This window comes from Cibotium barometz, chromosome 10 (assembly GCF_041138505.1).
Source record: "Cibotium barometz isolate CiBa-2024 chromosome 10, ASM4113850v1, whole genome shotgun sequence".
Taxonomy (NCBI): domain Eukaryota; kingdom Viridiplantae; phylum Streptophyta; class Polypodiopsida; order Cyatheales; family Cibotiaceae; genus Cibotium; species Cibotium barometz.
Window position 1 is genome coordinate 29747110 of NC_141055.1, and position 13045 is coordinate 29760154.

The 13045-nt window shown below is 44.8% G+C and overlaps 1 protein-coding gene across 2 annotated transcripts in view; it reads right to left on the reverse strand.

Moving 5' to 3' along the window:
- LOC147634763 (uncharacterized) overlaps positions 1 to 13045 on the reverse strand; it is a 239842-nt gene that overhangs the window by 170238 nt on the left and 56559 nt on the right. Inside the window, exons 5-14 of one of the 2 annotated variants that reach the window (XM_086803941.1) lie at positions 11587 to 11669; positions 8148 to 8329; positions 7419 to 7493; positions 7230 to 7329; positions 7015 to 7111; positions 6774 to 6858; positions 6353 to 6636; positions 5822 to 5867; positions 5531 to 5724; positions 5339 to 5443 (exon numbers count right to left, since the gene is read on the reverse strand). In XM_086803941.1, the coding sequence (XP_086660067.1) occupies positions 5339 to 5443; positions 5531 to 5724; positions 5822 to 5867; positions 6353 to 6636; positions 6774 to 6858; positions 7015 to 7111; positions 7230 to 7329; positions 7419 to 7493; positions 8148 to 8329; positions 11587 to 11669 (1251 nt within the window). The remainder of the gene's footprint in view (positions 1 to 5338; positions 5444 to 5530; positions 5725 to 5821; positions 5868 to 6352; positions 6637 to 6773; positions 6859 to 7014; positions 7112 to 7229; positions 7330 to 7418; positions 7494 to 8147; positions 8330 to 11586; positions 11670 to 13045) is intronic. The other variant, XM_086803942.1, reaches the window with a different exon arrangement.

Sequence of the window (13045 nt, forward strand, 5' to 3'; positions counted from 1 at the left end):
GTGAAGATTTTCTGCATATGAGCACCCACTTACACAGGGCATGTGTGGATGGGGCCTCTGATTCAAACCCTCAAACGAGGCACTGCAAAGTTACCAAAATCGCTAGATCCACTGATTTTGATTGGTGCTACGTGTAGGCCACCACTGTTATAACGCTACACCCACACTCTCAAAACCCGAGTTGCTACTGCGCTGCTGCCACGAAGACACACACAACCTTCAGAACCCTTCGACAACTGCTCCACAATTGTTTTGTGCCTGTAGCATGCAAAGCTTATGGACCGTGGTACCTTGCTTGATAGAGCGCTGCTTCAGGCCACAAAGCAAAGAGATCTCCAAGTCTGTGCCCTGTTTTGTGAAAACGCCAATTGAAGAATGATGGCTGAGTTGTGTTGGGTCTTTGTTAGAGTACGCCATAACGTTTGCTTAAAACATTTCGCCTGCAGCCTCCGTTGTGTAGCTCGATGCAGTCTATAATGGAGAAATGATGCAAATCCCTTGGTTCAAAAAAAAGCTCTGATGTGCCACGTGGAGACTTCTCCCATCTCAATGTGGTCTGGAAACCACTTGCTCAAGCTACCTTTGCCTTCATTCAGTAAAAAATGAGAGAAAGATCAGCTAAGTCCCAAGCTCTGATACCGATTGTTTGGATCTAGGGTTAAGCCTTGCAGAGATAACGTGCTAGGCTTTGTGGGGGTGATGGGGAGTGTCACTAGCCCAGACATTTCCCAATATGAAAGGGGTCTGGTGGACTTCAAGATGTTTAAATATTTGGAAAGTACAAGCTTTGGGAATGGGGGATTATCCAATAAAAAAGGTAGCGCCTAAATCTTGGTTTAGGCACTCAAGATGGTTTCTTGGACATAGAAATGGGCATTGCAGCTCAAGTGTCAAGTGCAAAGCATGTATGGAGAGCTCCTGAGGATTTGGGAGAGATCTAGTATTGAAACATGGTTCTACATGGTGCTCTCTTACAAATCTAATAAGATGGAATACAAAGGATCACACTCCTAAAATCTAGGAGGGTTACTATTTTTGGACAACTTCCAATGGAAATTCCAATCGCGTTGTTATGTCTATAAGCTAAGCAAATGGGGGCTTCCTGTCGTGCGCTCCCTAAGCGCACCCTCCCCCCCCGGCCCCGTACCCCCTCCCCTTCCTTGTTCACCGCTGCACCCCCCCCCCCCTCCTGCTGTCCCTCTCCTTCGCCCCTTCATTCCCTCCCTTTCGCCCCCTTTCTCAATGCCGCCCAACCCCCTCTCCTTCACCCATTTCTGTCCGTCCCCCCCTCTGGCTGGCATGTTGGGGTTCCCAATGACAATTTGCTTCCTAGGCCTCAGGAAGGAATACCTTCCTCTTCTCCCGGTGATTGGTGGTGCCATCGGGAGAGTGATGGAATCCCCCCCCCCCCCCCCCCCACTGTTGCCTCGACCCTCACCAGGCAGCCGAGATTCCATCCCTCCACATCTATGTAGGCCTCACCGGATTCAGTGCCTCATTGTATATCTATTCCTAGCCTCCGCGGCGACCCTATCCAGCAACGCGTGGAGTATTCAAGCCTTCCAGGTCAATGCTTCATTTGCAAACACATCGGACATTTAGCCAAAGCTTGCCCTCGATGGCAATCCAAGAGAAACCCCCCCCCCCCCCCCTTCCCCAGGTTTCACGTTCAAATCCTTCCCAAGGAGCAAAGAGAGAGAGAGAGAGAGAGAGAGAGGCAAGTTTCCAAGCAGCGGAGCATCAAGTCCGGACTACAGACAACACAGATGCCAGAGAGTGGCATACAGTTGACCCACGCTTGGGGCATCAGCCGACCACCAGAGCTGAGCACCGCCACCGCACACACGCCAAGCTAGCAAAGCTCAAGAGGATTCAGTTCTGTGTCAGAGAACTGTTTTGAGCATTTATCTCACCACATACACGTTGACCGACGGACCCCCTCCAGTCATAGAGCAAGCCCCCTTGGCCCCACCGATTTGGCGGCCGATCCCTCGTCGTGATCCCCCCCCCGACCCTCAGTGCCTAGTGAGGTTAGCTAACCACACCGAGCCCCTAGCGAGGCTCCCCCAACACCCTCCCTTTCCTTTTGGATCTCTCCCAGCAACACCCCTCTCCAGCCTCTCCGCCCCCCTCCCCCCCCTCCTCCTCCATCCTCGTCACCGACTCTATCCATAGCAATTCCCTCTGCCCTGACCTCCCCTCCCAACCCCCCTTGCCTCTCCAGAGCACTCCCATCGCCCCTCAGCAGCCCCCGACCCAGAGCGGAGGCAACCGGCCAGTTCCGTTTGCCGCTTGATTCCCTGTTTCTCAGAGCCGGTTGAGATGACCATTGCTGCCTCCCCGGTGAGGACTCCCCTGCTAGAGTCCCCAGGTGGACCCCCCACGATATTGGGGCAACCTATGGATTACAGTTTCTTTCGATGTCTGCCAACGTAAGGGACAAGTATATTTGAGGAGACCATAGTCCCTATTTGGGTATGTGTGGTTTTCCACCACTCCAAAACCTCTACGCTAAATAATGGTGCTATGATCTTCTCTTTCCCCTTGAGTGCAGCCCCGGGGACGAAGTGGGACCCAAAGTTGGTAGCTGCCGCCATCCAGGAACAAGCAGTTGAGCTCTCCCACCATCTTCACGATCTTGCATACACATACCTCATATTCCTAATATTACAAAAATGCTAGTTTCTGTTAGACATAATGGTGAGTAAGGTTTGCAAGTGAGGTTCAATGCTTCATGAAAGACTTAAAAAGTGCCGTTTGGTTGCAAAAGGATAATAGAAATAGCAAGATATTTTGAACATTAACATACCTAAGGTGAAGACAACCATGTTTGTGCATGGGAAAACGATGTTAACATGTATGACATAAAGACAACCATGTGTGCACATGGGACATGTGTCATTGTAGATATTAACATGTGGCACAAATACATTGGTCATGTGAATATACATCGGTTGAAGTCTATGCATGTCCAAAATATTATTGCACGTTTACCAAAGTTTAAGGTTGATTGTATACACAAAGTATGTGAAGTATGCTAGCTTGGTAAAGAAGGCCAAATATGCTTTTTCACATGAAAATCACATCAATACAAGACCCTTGGATGTTATACATTCTAATGTATGGGGAATGTAACAATTGTGCAGATTGCACTTATTATGTTGTCTTGCTCAGCAATGTGCTTGTTTTTCTTTCTACAATACCATTCTATTGCAGAGTGTACCTATATGTTAATTGTCTCTTGATTTCCTACTTTCTCAAGAAATCATCGAACTAATATTCTCCCCTACTATCCAATCTTATAGGATTATAGCATTTATAACCTTTCTTCTCTAAGACATAACCAATGAAGATGTGGGAGTCTTGCTCAGCAATGTGCTTGTTTTCCTTTCTACAACATTCTATTGCGAAGTGTACCTGTATGTGAATTGGCTCTTAATTCCCTACTTTCTCAAGAAATCATCGAACTAATAGTCTCCCCTACTATCCAATCTTAGGCATTTTTTTCTTGTTAACTAAGACCTTAAATATCTCAAAGTGAGAAAACAACACACTTTTTTGCTTCATGAAGTAAAACCACGCCTTCCTAGTATAATCATTAATGAATATAACATAATAAGTGCAACCTGCACAATTGTTCCATTTCCCATACATCAAAATGTATAACATCCAAGAGCCTTGTATTGATGTGATTTTCATGCGAAAAAGCATGTTTGGCTTTCTTTACTAAGCTTGCATACTTCACATACTTTGTGTATACATGCAATAATATTTTGGACATGCATAGACTTCAACCGATCTTCATGTCATACATGTTAACATCGTTTTTCCATGCACAAACATGGTTGTCTTCACCTCAGGTATGTTAACGTTCAAAGTAAATATCCTGCCATTTCTATTACCCTTTTGCAACCAAACGACACTGCTCTTTGAAGTCTTTCATAAAGCATTGAACCTCACTTGCAAACCTTACTCACCATTATGTCTAACAAAAAGTAGCTTTTTTGTAATATTAGGAATATGAGGTATGTGTGTGCAAGGTGCTTCATTTTACCATCCTGCATCAACAATGGCATTCTTTCTTTCATGTTATTAGATTGAAAGAGGTGATGGATGCAAGAGATAGCTTTGTTTTCGACCAAGAGCTTGTGAAACTTGAGGATCTATTTGTCTATGTTTCCCATATGCTAGTTGTTGTTGTGGATTGCAGGGAACGCACCCTTAGAAACACGTCAATTTCTAAGTGGTTGATTAGATGGAGAGATCGTGCAGATGAAGACAATACTTGAAAGAATGTTGCTTCACTCCAATGCCAATATTCAAATTTTGTATCCCAGACTTCCTCTCATTAACACCGGAAGAATGTTTAGTCCCATGCTTGGACATAACGAGGCTAGTGTTGAGAGGCCGGCCGGATCGCAGTGTAAACTGGTCATTGGGCTATATATTTGGTTTTGTGGCTCATTTGTTAAAAAGATGATGTGTGGAACTCTTTTTGGGAGATGCCTCCCAAGGGACCGAGCTTGTGATTAGCCCTCTGGTTTGACAGTCATGAGGACTGGGAGTGCGTGGTATGGGATGTGCATGCCTTGAGGGTAGGAGCTTGCCAGAGTTGTGTTGTCGTCTAGCTTGGGGGTGGCTTAGCATTTGTATGGTTTGGAGCCTACAGTTGGGTGGCAAGTGCTAGCAGAACCCTTCTATGTTCATGTGGATGTTCGTGTGTACTCACTGCATGTACGATGATTGCAATGCTTCAGACATGCTGCTTGGGCTTTCTTTTGTGCGTATCGGTGTTGGGCTGACACACATGTAAGTGGATTTTTACTATGGAGTGTTTCAGACCCTCCAAAGAGACAGATGCCCCCAACCCCAGAGATCCAAGCCCTCCTCTCGTCAGCTTCAGATTTGGGACATACTTTGACACCATCCATAAAGAGGGACCGACACAAGGTCCGAACATCTACACCATGTACCATATTGCAGGGGGTAGATGATATATGATTGGTTCTGCCTGTTTCATTGTGCATGCACAGCCCACATAGTACACAGACCCTGTTGGTAGATAGGCTTTTGTTCTTTTCATGTTCTAAGACTCCTAGTCTACACATGGATCATACGTACTACTTTTAGGTCTCATAGACCCTCTGGGTCTTCGGCGGATGTTAATATGACCTTTCTTTCTTTCTTTTTTTCTCCAATCTCGCACACACACGCAAAAACAAAATGAGATGTCGTAGAGCATATTAATCAGCATAATAATCTTTCATTAAAAACAAAAACTTGCCACAGCAAGGTTGAGTATAAAAACAAAGAAAGAAGAGATGTTTTTGAGTGCTACCTGTAGGTTCTATGGGTAAAGCGAAGGTCTCGACGGCAAGCGTACTCCTTGGCTGGGATAAACCAAGGGTTTTCGTCTGTGTCAATAGGAAGCTCCTGCAATGACCTGCCTTCCAAAAAGCAGATACCTCTTAACAGCAACCAGCAGAGAAATGAAAGGACAATCCGCTATGCAAGCAGACACATAACTCACAGTGTGCTAAAAGGTAGGATATTTATCTCATTCTCCACCAAAATGGCCTTATTTTCTGTTTCGAGGTCACCAATCAACCCCAAAATCCGTACCACGTGCCCCCTTGGAAGCTTAGAGTCAGCATCCCAACCATCTATCCTTATCACAAACCTTTGTCCAACAAGATGGGATCTCTGTCTCGTTGTGACACGAACCTGGCAAACCAAAGCAAATACCATTTTTAAGCCTTAAAAGTCCCAGGTAGGTGGAAAATGGCTGACAGTTCCTGACCCTTTTACAGAAGTCTATTACCATTGGGAGTCGATTATCCATTGGTACACACAAGAGGTGTTCCTGCCTTCATACACAAAAGTTGGTATGGTAAGATCTGACTGCACTAAGTCAAGTGATTGTGTATATTTAACAATTACTTATTTTGCAATTACCAACAGCATAAGTCACTTTTTTCCAGGTAGAGCTTTGACACCGAGCCTAGGAAAGGACAAGTCCAAATCTTGAAGCGGTGAAGGACCAGTGGACAAGGAGGTGAAGAAATTGAAGGAAGGAAGGGCACAAAGGAGTAAGGGCTGTCCAAACATGAGATAAGGGACAAGGATGGTGGTGATGGGTGAGTGCATGAGGGAAGGAGATAATTGTCGGGCACAGAAGTCAATATTTGAGAAGAAAAGCGCTGTTCTAGTCTAACTATTAACTGCTTCCGGAAGCAGGTTCATTACATATTAGAGTGACAGAGTAGCGCATCTTCAAAGCTTCAGTTCAGCCACGAAGTTGCCTAGAAAAAAAAAGCATGTCAAATAATTTTGCCAGTTGAGAAAGTTATACCTTTTTGAGTGAGCGGATAATTTCTCTTCTTCTATCTCATCCAAGCAAGCAGCATAATCCCTGTGAAGCCTTTGCAATACACCAACCACCTCCCCAATAAGTCTAGCCTTTTGCTTAGATGCTATGTTTTGTTCATCTCCCTTTACGTACAAATCTAAGCTTTCTATGTCTTTGTCATCCAATGTGGTTTCATCAACAAGTGGCTCAGATAGATCTTTGCGAAGCGTTGCTCCATATTGTCCATGTTTGTAGACATTGTCTTCAATATGTGAGAGTACTCGAACCTGCAATAGATGTGGCTCTTGAACATCTTTTCTGTTTTTTTCTACTCCCCCTGTCCATAAGCATCAATACTATGGCTATCCTTACGTAGTAGGCATACACCAAACCTCTGAAAACCCCATCAACTAAACAAACATACTGCAACAAGGTCTCCATGTAGTGCTCGATTCTGAAACTTCCCCGCTGGGACCCAAACCTCCAGCTTTGCTGCTTCGCCTTTATTGCTTCAAAGAAATATCAGTCCACGAGTCAATCAAAATTGTGTCGTCTAAATCAATAAGCAACTTCTCTGAGCACGAGCCTTGGTTGCAAAAAAAGCAGGTAGTGGCCAGGCGGAAAAAATAACCAGTGAGCCTTGATGTGTGTTTTTAATTCAATACCTTGGTCGGACAAAACCACCTTCTCGTGCATTCTTGCTGATGTGAAATATTCCCGCATGCAAGGATCCATCTTGTAAACCTTCCTCCATGGTAGTTGCTGCAAATGATCAAAAGTTTGCAATCATCATCGTGAAAGTTCAAGGTACAGCTGCACGCTAATCTCCTTTTCAGCATTTTTCCTGCCCTTGTTGAGAGACTTTCAATGTAGCTTTCACCTGAGAGGTAATCTTTGAAAAGAAATTGTCCACCATCACCAGTTCCTTGGATATGTTGATGGGCTCCATGCGTTTGTTTCCACTCTATCTGTGATTGCACCTAAAGAATAATACATGCTTCCAATGAAAAGACTGTAAAAAATCCCATGCTAGTGCTTACAAGGGATCATAATGAATACAGCAACAGACCAAAGAGTTGCAAAGGTCTAAAATTGTTGCATCTTGACTCCAAAAGCACTGCACATATTCGGCTGCATTCATAATCTGTATACCATGACAAAACACCAAAGAAAAGGTCAGTACTCCATTGCATCATGCATGCGTAGCCCCCACCACCTGTATCCTCTCCAGAGTGCCACCCACCATAATCCACCACCCATATCCTCTTTAGAGTGCCACCCACCATGTTCCAACAGTAAACAACATCCAATAATAATCTTTCCTGTTTCTTCATCTTGATTAGTGTCTCCTTTCCCTTTCCCTTTGAATTGGTCTTCCTTCTCAATCTCCTCAGCCTTGGAAGAAGTGTGTTTTTCCATTGATGGAATCCTATCCCTACAAAGGTCCTTTTCTTTCTTTCTATGCATGTCTTCTTGACCCTTCTTTGTCATCTACTGCCACTCTCCTTTGGTGTCTTCATTACAAACTCTCTCCTTTCCCCCTCCTTGTTGGTTAGACACTAGAGAAACTTCTTCATCAATGTGAGATAAAATGGTAGAGGCAAGCCCAAGCATAAGAAGGTTTGGAAGATAAACAAGCCAACAATCTAATGTAGTCATGCAAAATTGAAAACCCAATATTAGGCATAGTATTTATCAAAGATAATGGTGTTAGCCAATTCTTACATCAAACTTAAAACAGCTCACTCTTCTCACAATTAAGCTCTCAATATGTACTTTATCGACTGATTGCCCATACCTTGAGGTCTTTGTCAGTTTCTCTTGTGATTTTCAAGCTTTCTTGAAATTGGTGAAGCATCAAGTCCACCTCAGAATCTTTTGTATTTTCAACATGACCTGTCATGATAATAATTGGTATTGACTTTTCAAGGTGCTCATCAAACCATTGTGCAGCCTTCTCGACTCCCACATGTTTTGAACCTGCAAATTCAAATTCACACAATTAGACTTAATCTTTGCATCACAAAGACACCTATGCTTTGCACGAAAAACAAAAGGTCATAGATGTTTAAGTGGCATGTAAACACCATTAATGATACAGTTCATTGTAGGTCAACATAATGTCACCATGCTTATGTCATCAAGGATGCCAGCATACTTGGCTTATATAAAAGTGATGCTTGTTTTTCTCATAGCAGTCAACTTATTAGATAATGTGGGATGAGTTCAAAGTGAAGTTTCTGAAGACCTTTGCAAAAGCCATGGATGACTACAAGCACTGCTCAAAGTTACGGCGACATCTGTGTGAAAGGGAAGTCTTACTATGTGCAACAGTTGACATTTCAGTTTCCGAATGTTCAGGCAACTTGTTTTTGTGGATGGTGTGCCAGACAGTCATCAAAATGATGCTCGTAAGAACAATCGAAGAATTTGGATGATGCTCTTAAATCATCAAAGTGTTCAATGATACAGTCATATCCAAGTGTGCAAGATATTCAGGGACATCCTAATCCTCAAAAAAAGGAATCAAGAGAACTGGCAGAAGAAGAGGAGGACTAGCGTTTCAGATGCCCAGTGTACTCTGAGATATGGGGAAGGTTTCATTGCCTCTTCACGGAGGGATTTGAGCCACTGTCTCGGCTCATTGATTTCCCAAACCAGCGATGCCTAGGACTCTATTTGATTGAGCTGCACCACCACAGAGATCAGTTATGCAGAGAGGCACAGAGCTCTAGACAGAGCAATCTAGGTGCAGCGAGCTAGATGCCCGAGACCCACTAGTCCGACGAGATGCTCCACCCAACAGCTTCAGATCTGAGAGATCCTCTAGAGATACCCTCCACATGCAGTGGATGTGGAGAGCCTCTATAGAGTCATAGATGTCGAGGCCTTAAAAAAAGGCAAGGCCAAGTTCAATCCTGCCATCTCGCCCCAAGGTGGGGTAGGTCTAGATTTAGGTATTAAAATTGCTTTTGGGGAAGGCCAAAGGTCACAAAAGATGAACCTTTTTGTAACGCATGAATATATTGAATACACTGCCATCTCTCTCTCTCTCTCTCTTTTCTTCCGATGACCGGAAGAACACAGTTGTATTATTTTTTGTCTCATAGGCCGACTTTGGCCTCTCGTAGACGTTAATATATCTTTCTTTCTCTCTCTCTCTCTCTCTCTCTCTCTCTCTCTCTCTCTCTCTCTCTCCCCCCCCCGCCCGCTGCCCGCCTGCGCCCACCCCTCCCGCTGCCCCCTTCACTCTTCGCTCTCCCCTCCCGCTGCCTGCCTGCCCCCCCCCCCCCCCCGCTGCCCGCTTCGCTGCCTGCCTTCGCCCCCCCCCTCGCTCTCTCTCCCGTTGCGCCCACCCCTCCCGCTGCCCTCTTCGCTCTTCGCTCTCCCCTCGCACTGCCTGCCTGCGCCCCCCATCTCTCTCTGTCACTGATTCGTTGCGCACGGTTGCTGTGCTGCGCCTGGCACTGCCCAACTCGCGCTGTGCTGGCCTACCCTCCATTGCTTGTGTAGCCCGTCTCTCTCTCTCCATCGCACCTGTTCGCTTGCATTCGCCCCTCTCTCTCGTCAGGCCTCTCTGTCTCACTGTTCGCCTGCATTCGCCCCGTCCCGTCTCTGCTCAGGCCCCACCCACCCACCCACCCTTGCTCAGGCCCCACCCACCCTTGCTCAAGCCCCCAAGGCAGCAACATAATGGGGACTTGAACTCATCCATTTCTTCATTTCTTCTCTTTCTCTCCCACATATTTACCTGCTCCTTTCAAACATTCCCTCCCTCTACAATGGGAGGGTCTGTAGATGACAAAATCAGCCAGCTTGATCATATCCTTAGGGATCTTATCAAGGACCAGAAGAAGACATTGGACAGCACCATCACCGCCATCAAGAAGGACTTATTGACGCGCATGGGGAAGCTGGAGGCCGAAGCGGAAATATGGAAGGAAGAGAAGCTTACCATGCAAGAGGAGTGGGAGAAGGAAAAGCTCGCCATGCAGGAGGAAATCAACCTTTTGAAGGGCGAAGTGGCATCCTTACGGGATCGTCCACGGGAGGAAGGAGAGACTCTTGAGGTGGACAAAGAGGCAATCAAAGAAGAGATCACCAACCCTCACCCACACAATCGAGGGGAAAATGGAGGCGGCCCGCGAAGGATGGGTAGAAGTGATGAAGAAGAACATCAAAAAGGAGGTGCAAGAAGATGTACAAGTGATGAAGAAGAACATCAAGAAGGAGGTACAAGAAGATGTACACATGATGCAGTCTACTCTTGATGAAGAGAAGATGCGACGGATCCGGCGCCTCAACATCCGAGTCACAGGAGGTAATGGAAATGGGGTTGACAACTACAATCCCATGTGATTACAAGCCTTCTTTTTTTCACGACAGAGCCACAAAGCTAATGAAAAAGTGTTTCTCTGTTCAAGTCTCAGAACGAGCGTGCTTGTTTCTGACCCCGGCTTGAAAAACAAAAACAAAAATACAAGCCTTCTTTTGTAATTTATACATTTGAATGGCAAGTTTTTTAGCCACACTCCATGGGCCTCCTTGCAATGTGAAATACAAGTGACTAGTCTCTAAAAGAGCATCTCATCTTTAACAAACATAATCCGGTAACCATCCTTAGAAGAGGTTTCCACTCCCAAGGAAATGAGAGTATGTCAACAAAGCACCACCATTCATGCCAAAGAAGCCATTGCATTAATCAACGTTCAAAAGATAGTAAGGGGAAACAGGAAGGAAGGGGGGGCGGCGGGGGGTTTTTGTTTATTTCTATCTTCAAAAAATAGAGAGGTTTTTATGTATGAGGGTAACCCTTGAGCAAGTTTGATATCAGGGAGGTTTCATACACACATACGTCAAACAAGAATCATTATTCATGCCAAAGAAACAGTTGATTATAAATAAAAACTAAGAAGCAAAAAAGTGTGGTTCCTATCCCCAAGGAAAAGCTTTTGACCAAAAGGAGGTTTCATAATACAAATCTACCAACACAACATTCATCATCCATGATTGATGCTAGTGATTTATCCATGAGTTCACAAAAGAGTTCTACGTGGAAGCTAGAAGGTTCAAAGGTTAAAAAATTCAGCTCATTAATATGCTAGGACAAGTTCTTTAAAAGGTGATGCTTCTAATGTTTTGTAAAAAACTCAACAACCCTTGAGGACTTTAAAAGGTGATGCTTCTAATGTTTCGTAAAAAACTCAACAACCCTTGAGGATTGGAACCAACAATACCTCTTTCTCCCATAAGCTTTGTGTGAATGCAATGCTCATCATCAAAATAAAGGTTGCCTCGCCTCCTGTCTGCAAAAAGGGACCTAATACAGAATGTATTAAGTGAGATCGTTATGAAATGGGTAGTGCCCTTATTTACAGTATGATATTAACAACACACTTAGGAATCTAGGTTTTGAATTTCTTGGAAGGTAAGTAGACGTGTGTGCGTGCATGCGTGAGAGAGAAAGAAAGAAGAAGAAAGAAAGTTAAATAACATCTACGGAATACCCCAAGGGTCTACGGATACAATGGTACCATGGATATACTGAGCCAAGGAAGAACTGAAAAGGAAATTATAAAATGGAAAAAACTCCAACGTGTATATACATCCAGATAGCAGATTATTATCCTATGATCCCTCCTCAGCGAGAACCAATCTCAGGGCAGAAAGAGGGTCAGGCCTCTGTGATAGGAGCGTGTCATGTCTGCAGAGAACCTCCTTGATCTGTCTCTGTGTGGTGGAGGGTCTTGATGCTCTGGATCGGGGGAGTCTGGCTCGTAGAATGGATCGGGCTCTCTTGCTAAGAACTCCTCTGGGGTGCGGAGCTGAGCATGGGCATGGGTGGTGGGCTCTGAAGTTGGAGTAGAGGCACTTGTACGGGTAGACTCTGATGTGAATGCATGTACCACAAAGAAATCTGTCCTGTCAGAGCTGGACATGTCTCTTAGCATTCTGCCTCAGCACTACATCCCTGTGTTGTATGAGCTCCATCAAGTACATGCTCAGGCATCTTTGATCCGAGAGAAAGAAAGAAAGAAAGATATATTGACGTCTACAAAAGAGCTAAAGGGCCTGTGAGACCACGAATAGTACAATGATACCATGGGTATACCCTGCCATGGAAAAACTAAAAAAGAACGTGAAAACTGAAAACTGAAATATGACTCTGTAAGCCTCCTAATGGCAGATGTGGCTATGGTGAGGGCATGTCATGCCGTCGGAGAATCTCATGGATCTCTCTGTGTGGTAGAGATCCTCGGTGCTCTCTGGGTCAGGAGCTAGCTGGCTGAAAAATTCCTTCAACACTAAGAAAGTATTTCAAGGTTTCCAATCACAAAGGCTTATTTGGAAGCATTGATTTGGACTGCTCATTGCCACTGAGAATCAAAACATCTACACAAAAAAACTGATCACAATAATGTCCTCTACTGATTGACATAAAGATGTAGAACATCAACCCAATACATTGAATTCAACTTTGACTTTCTAAAGGTTTCTTCCACCAAGACTGATTCAACCCTTTTGAGTTTGTAATGAGATCCTTTTAAAACGTGTCGACTGGTCGATCACATCCCCACCTGCAAGTCAAAAACCACCTAGAGACCTGCCGTACATTCCAAGTAGCTGACATGTCGAACGAAGCCACTGCCTCCAAAGGAACTGGAAATACCGGACAAGGCTTTCCAATGTATGCTG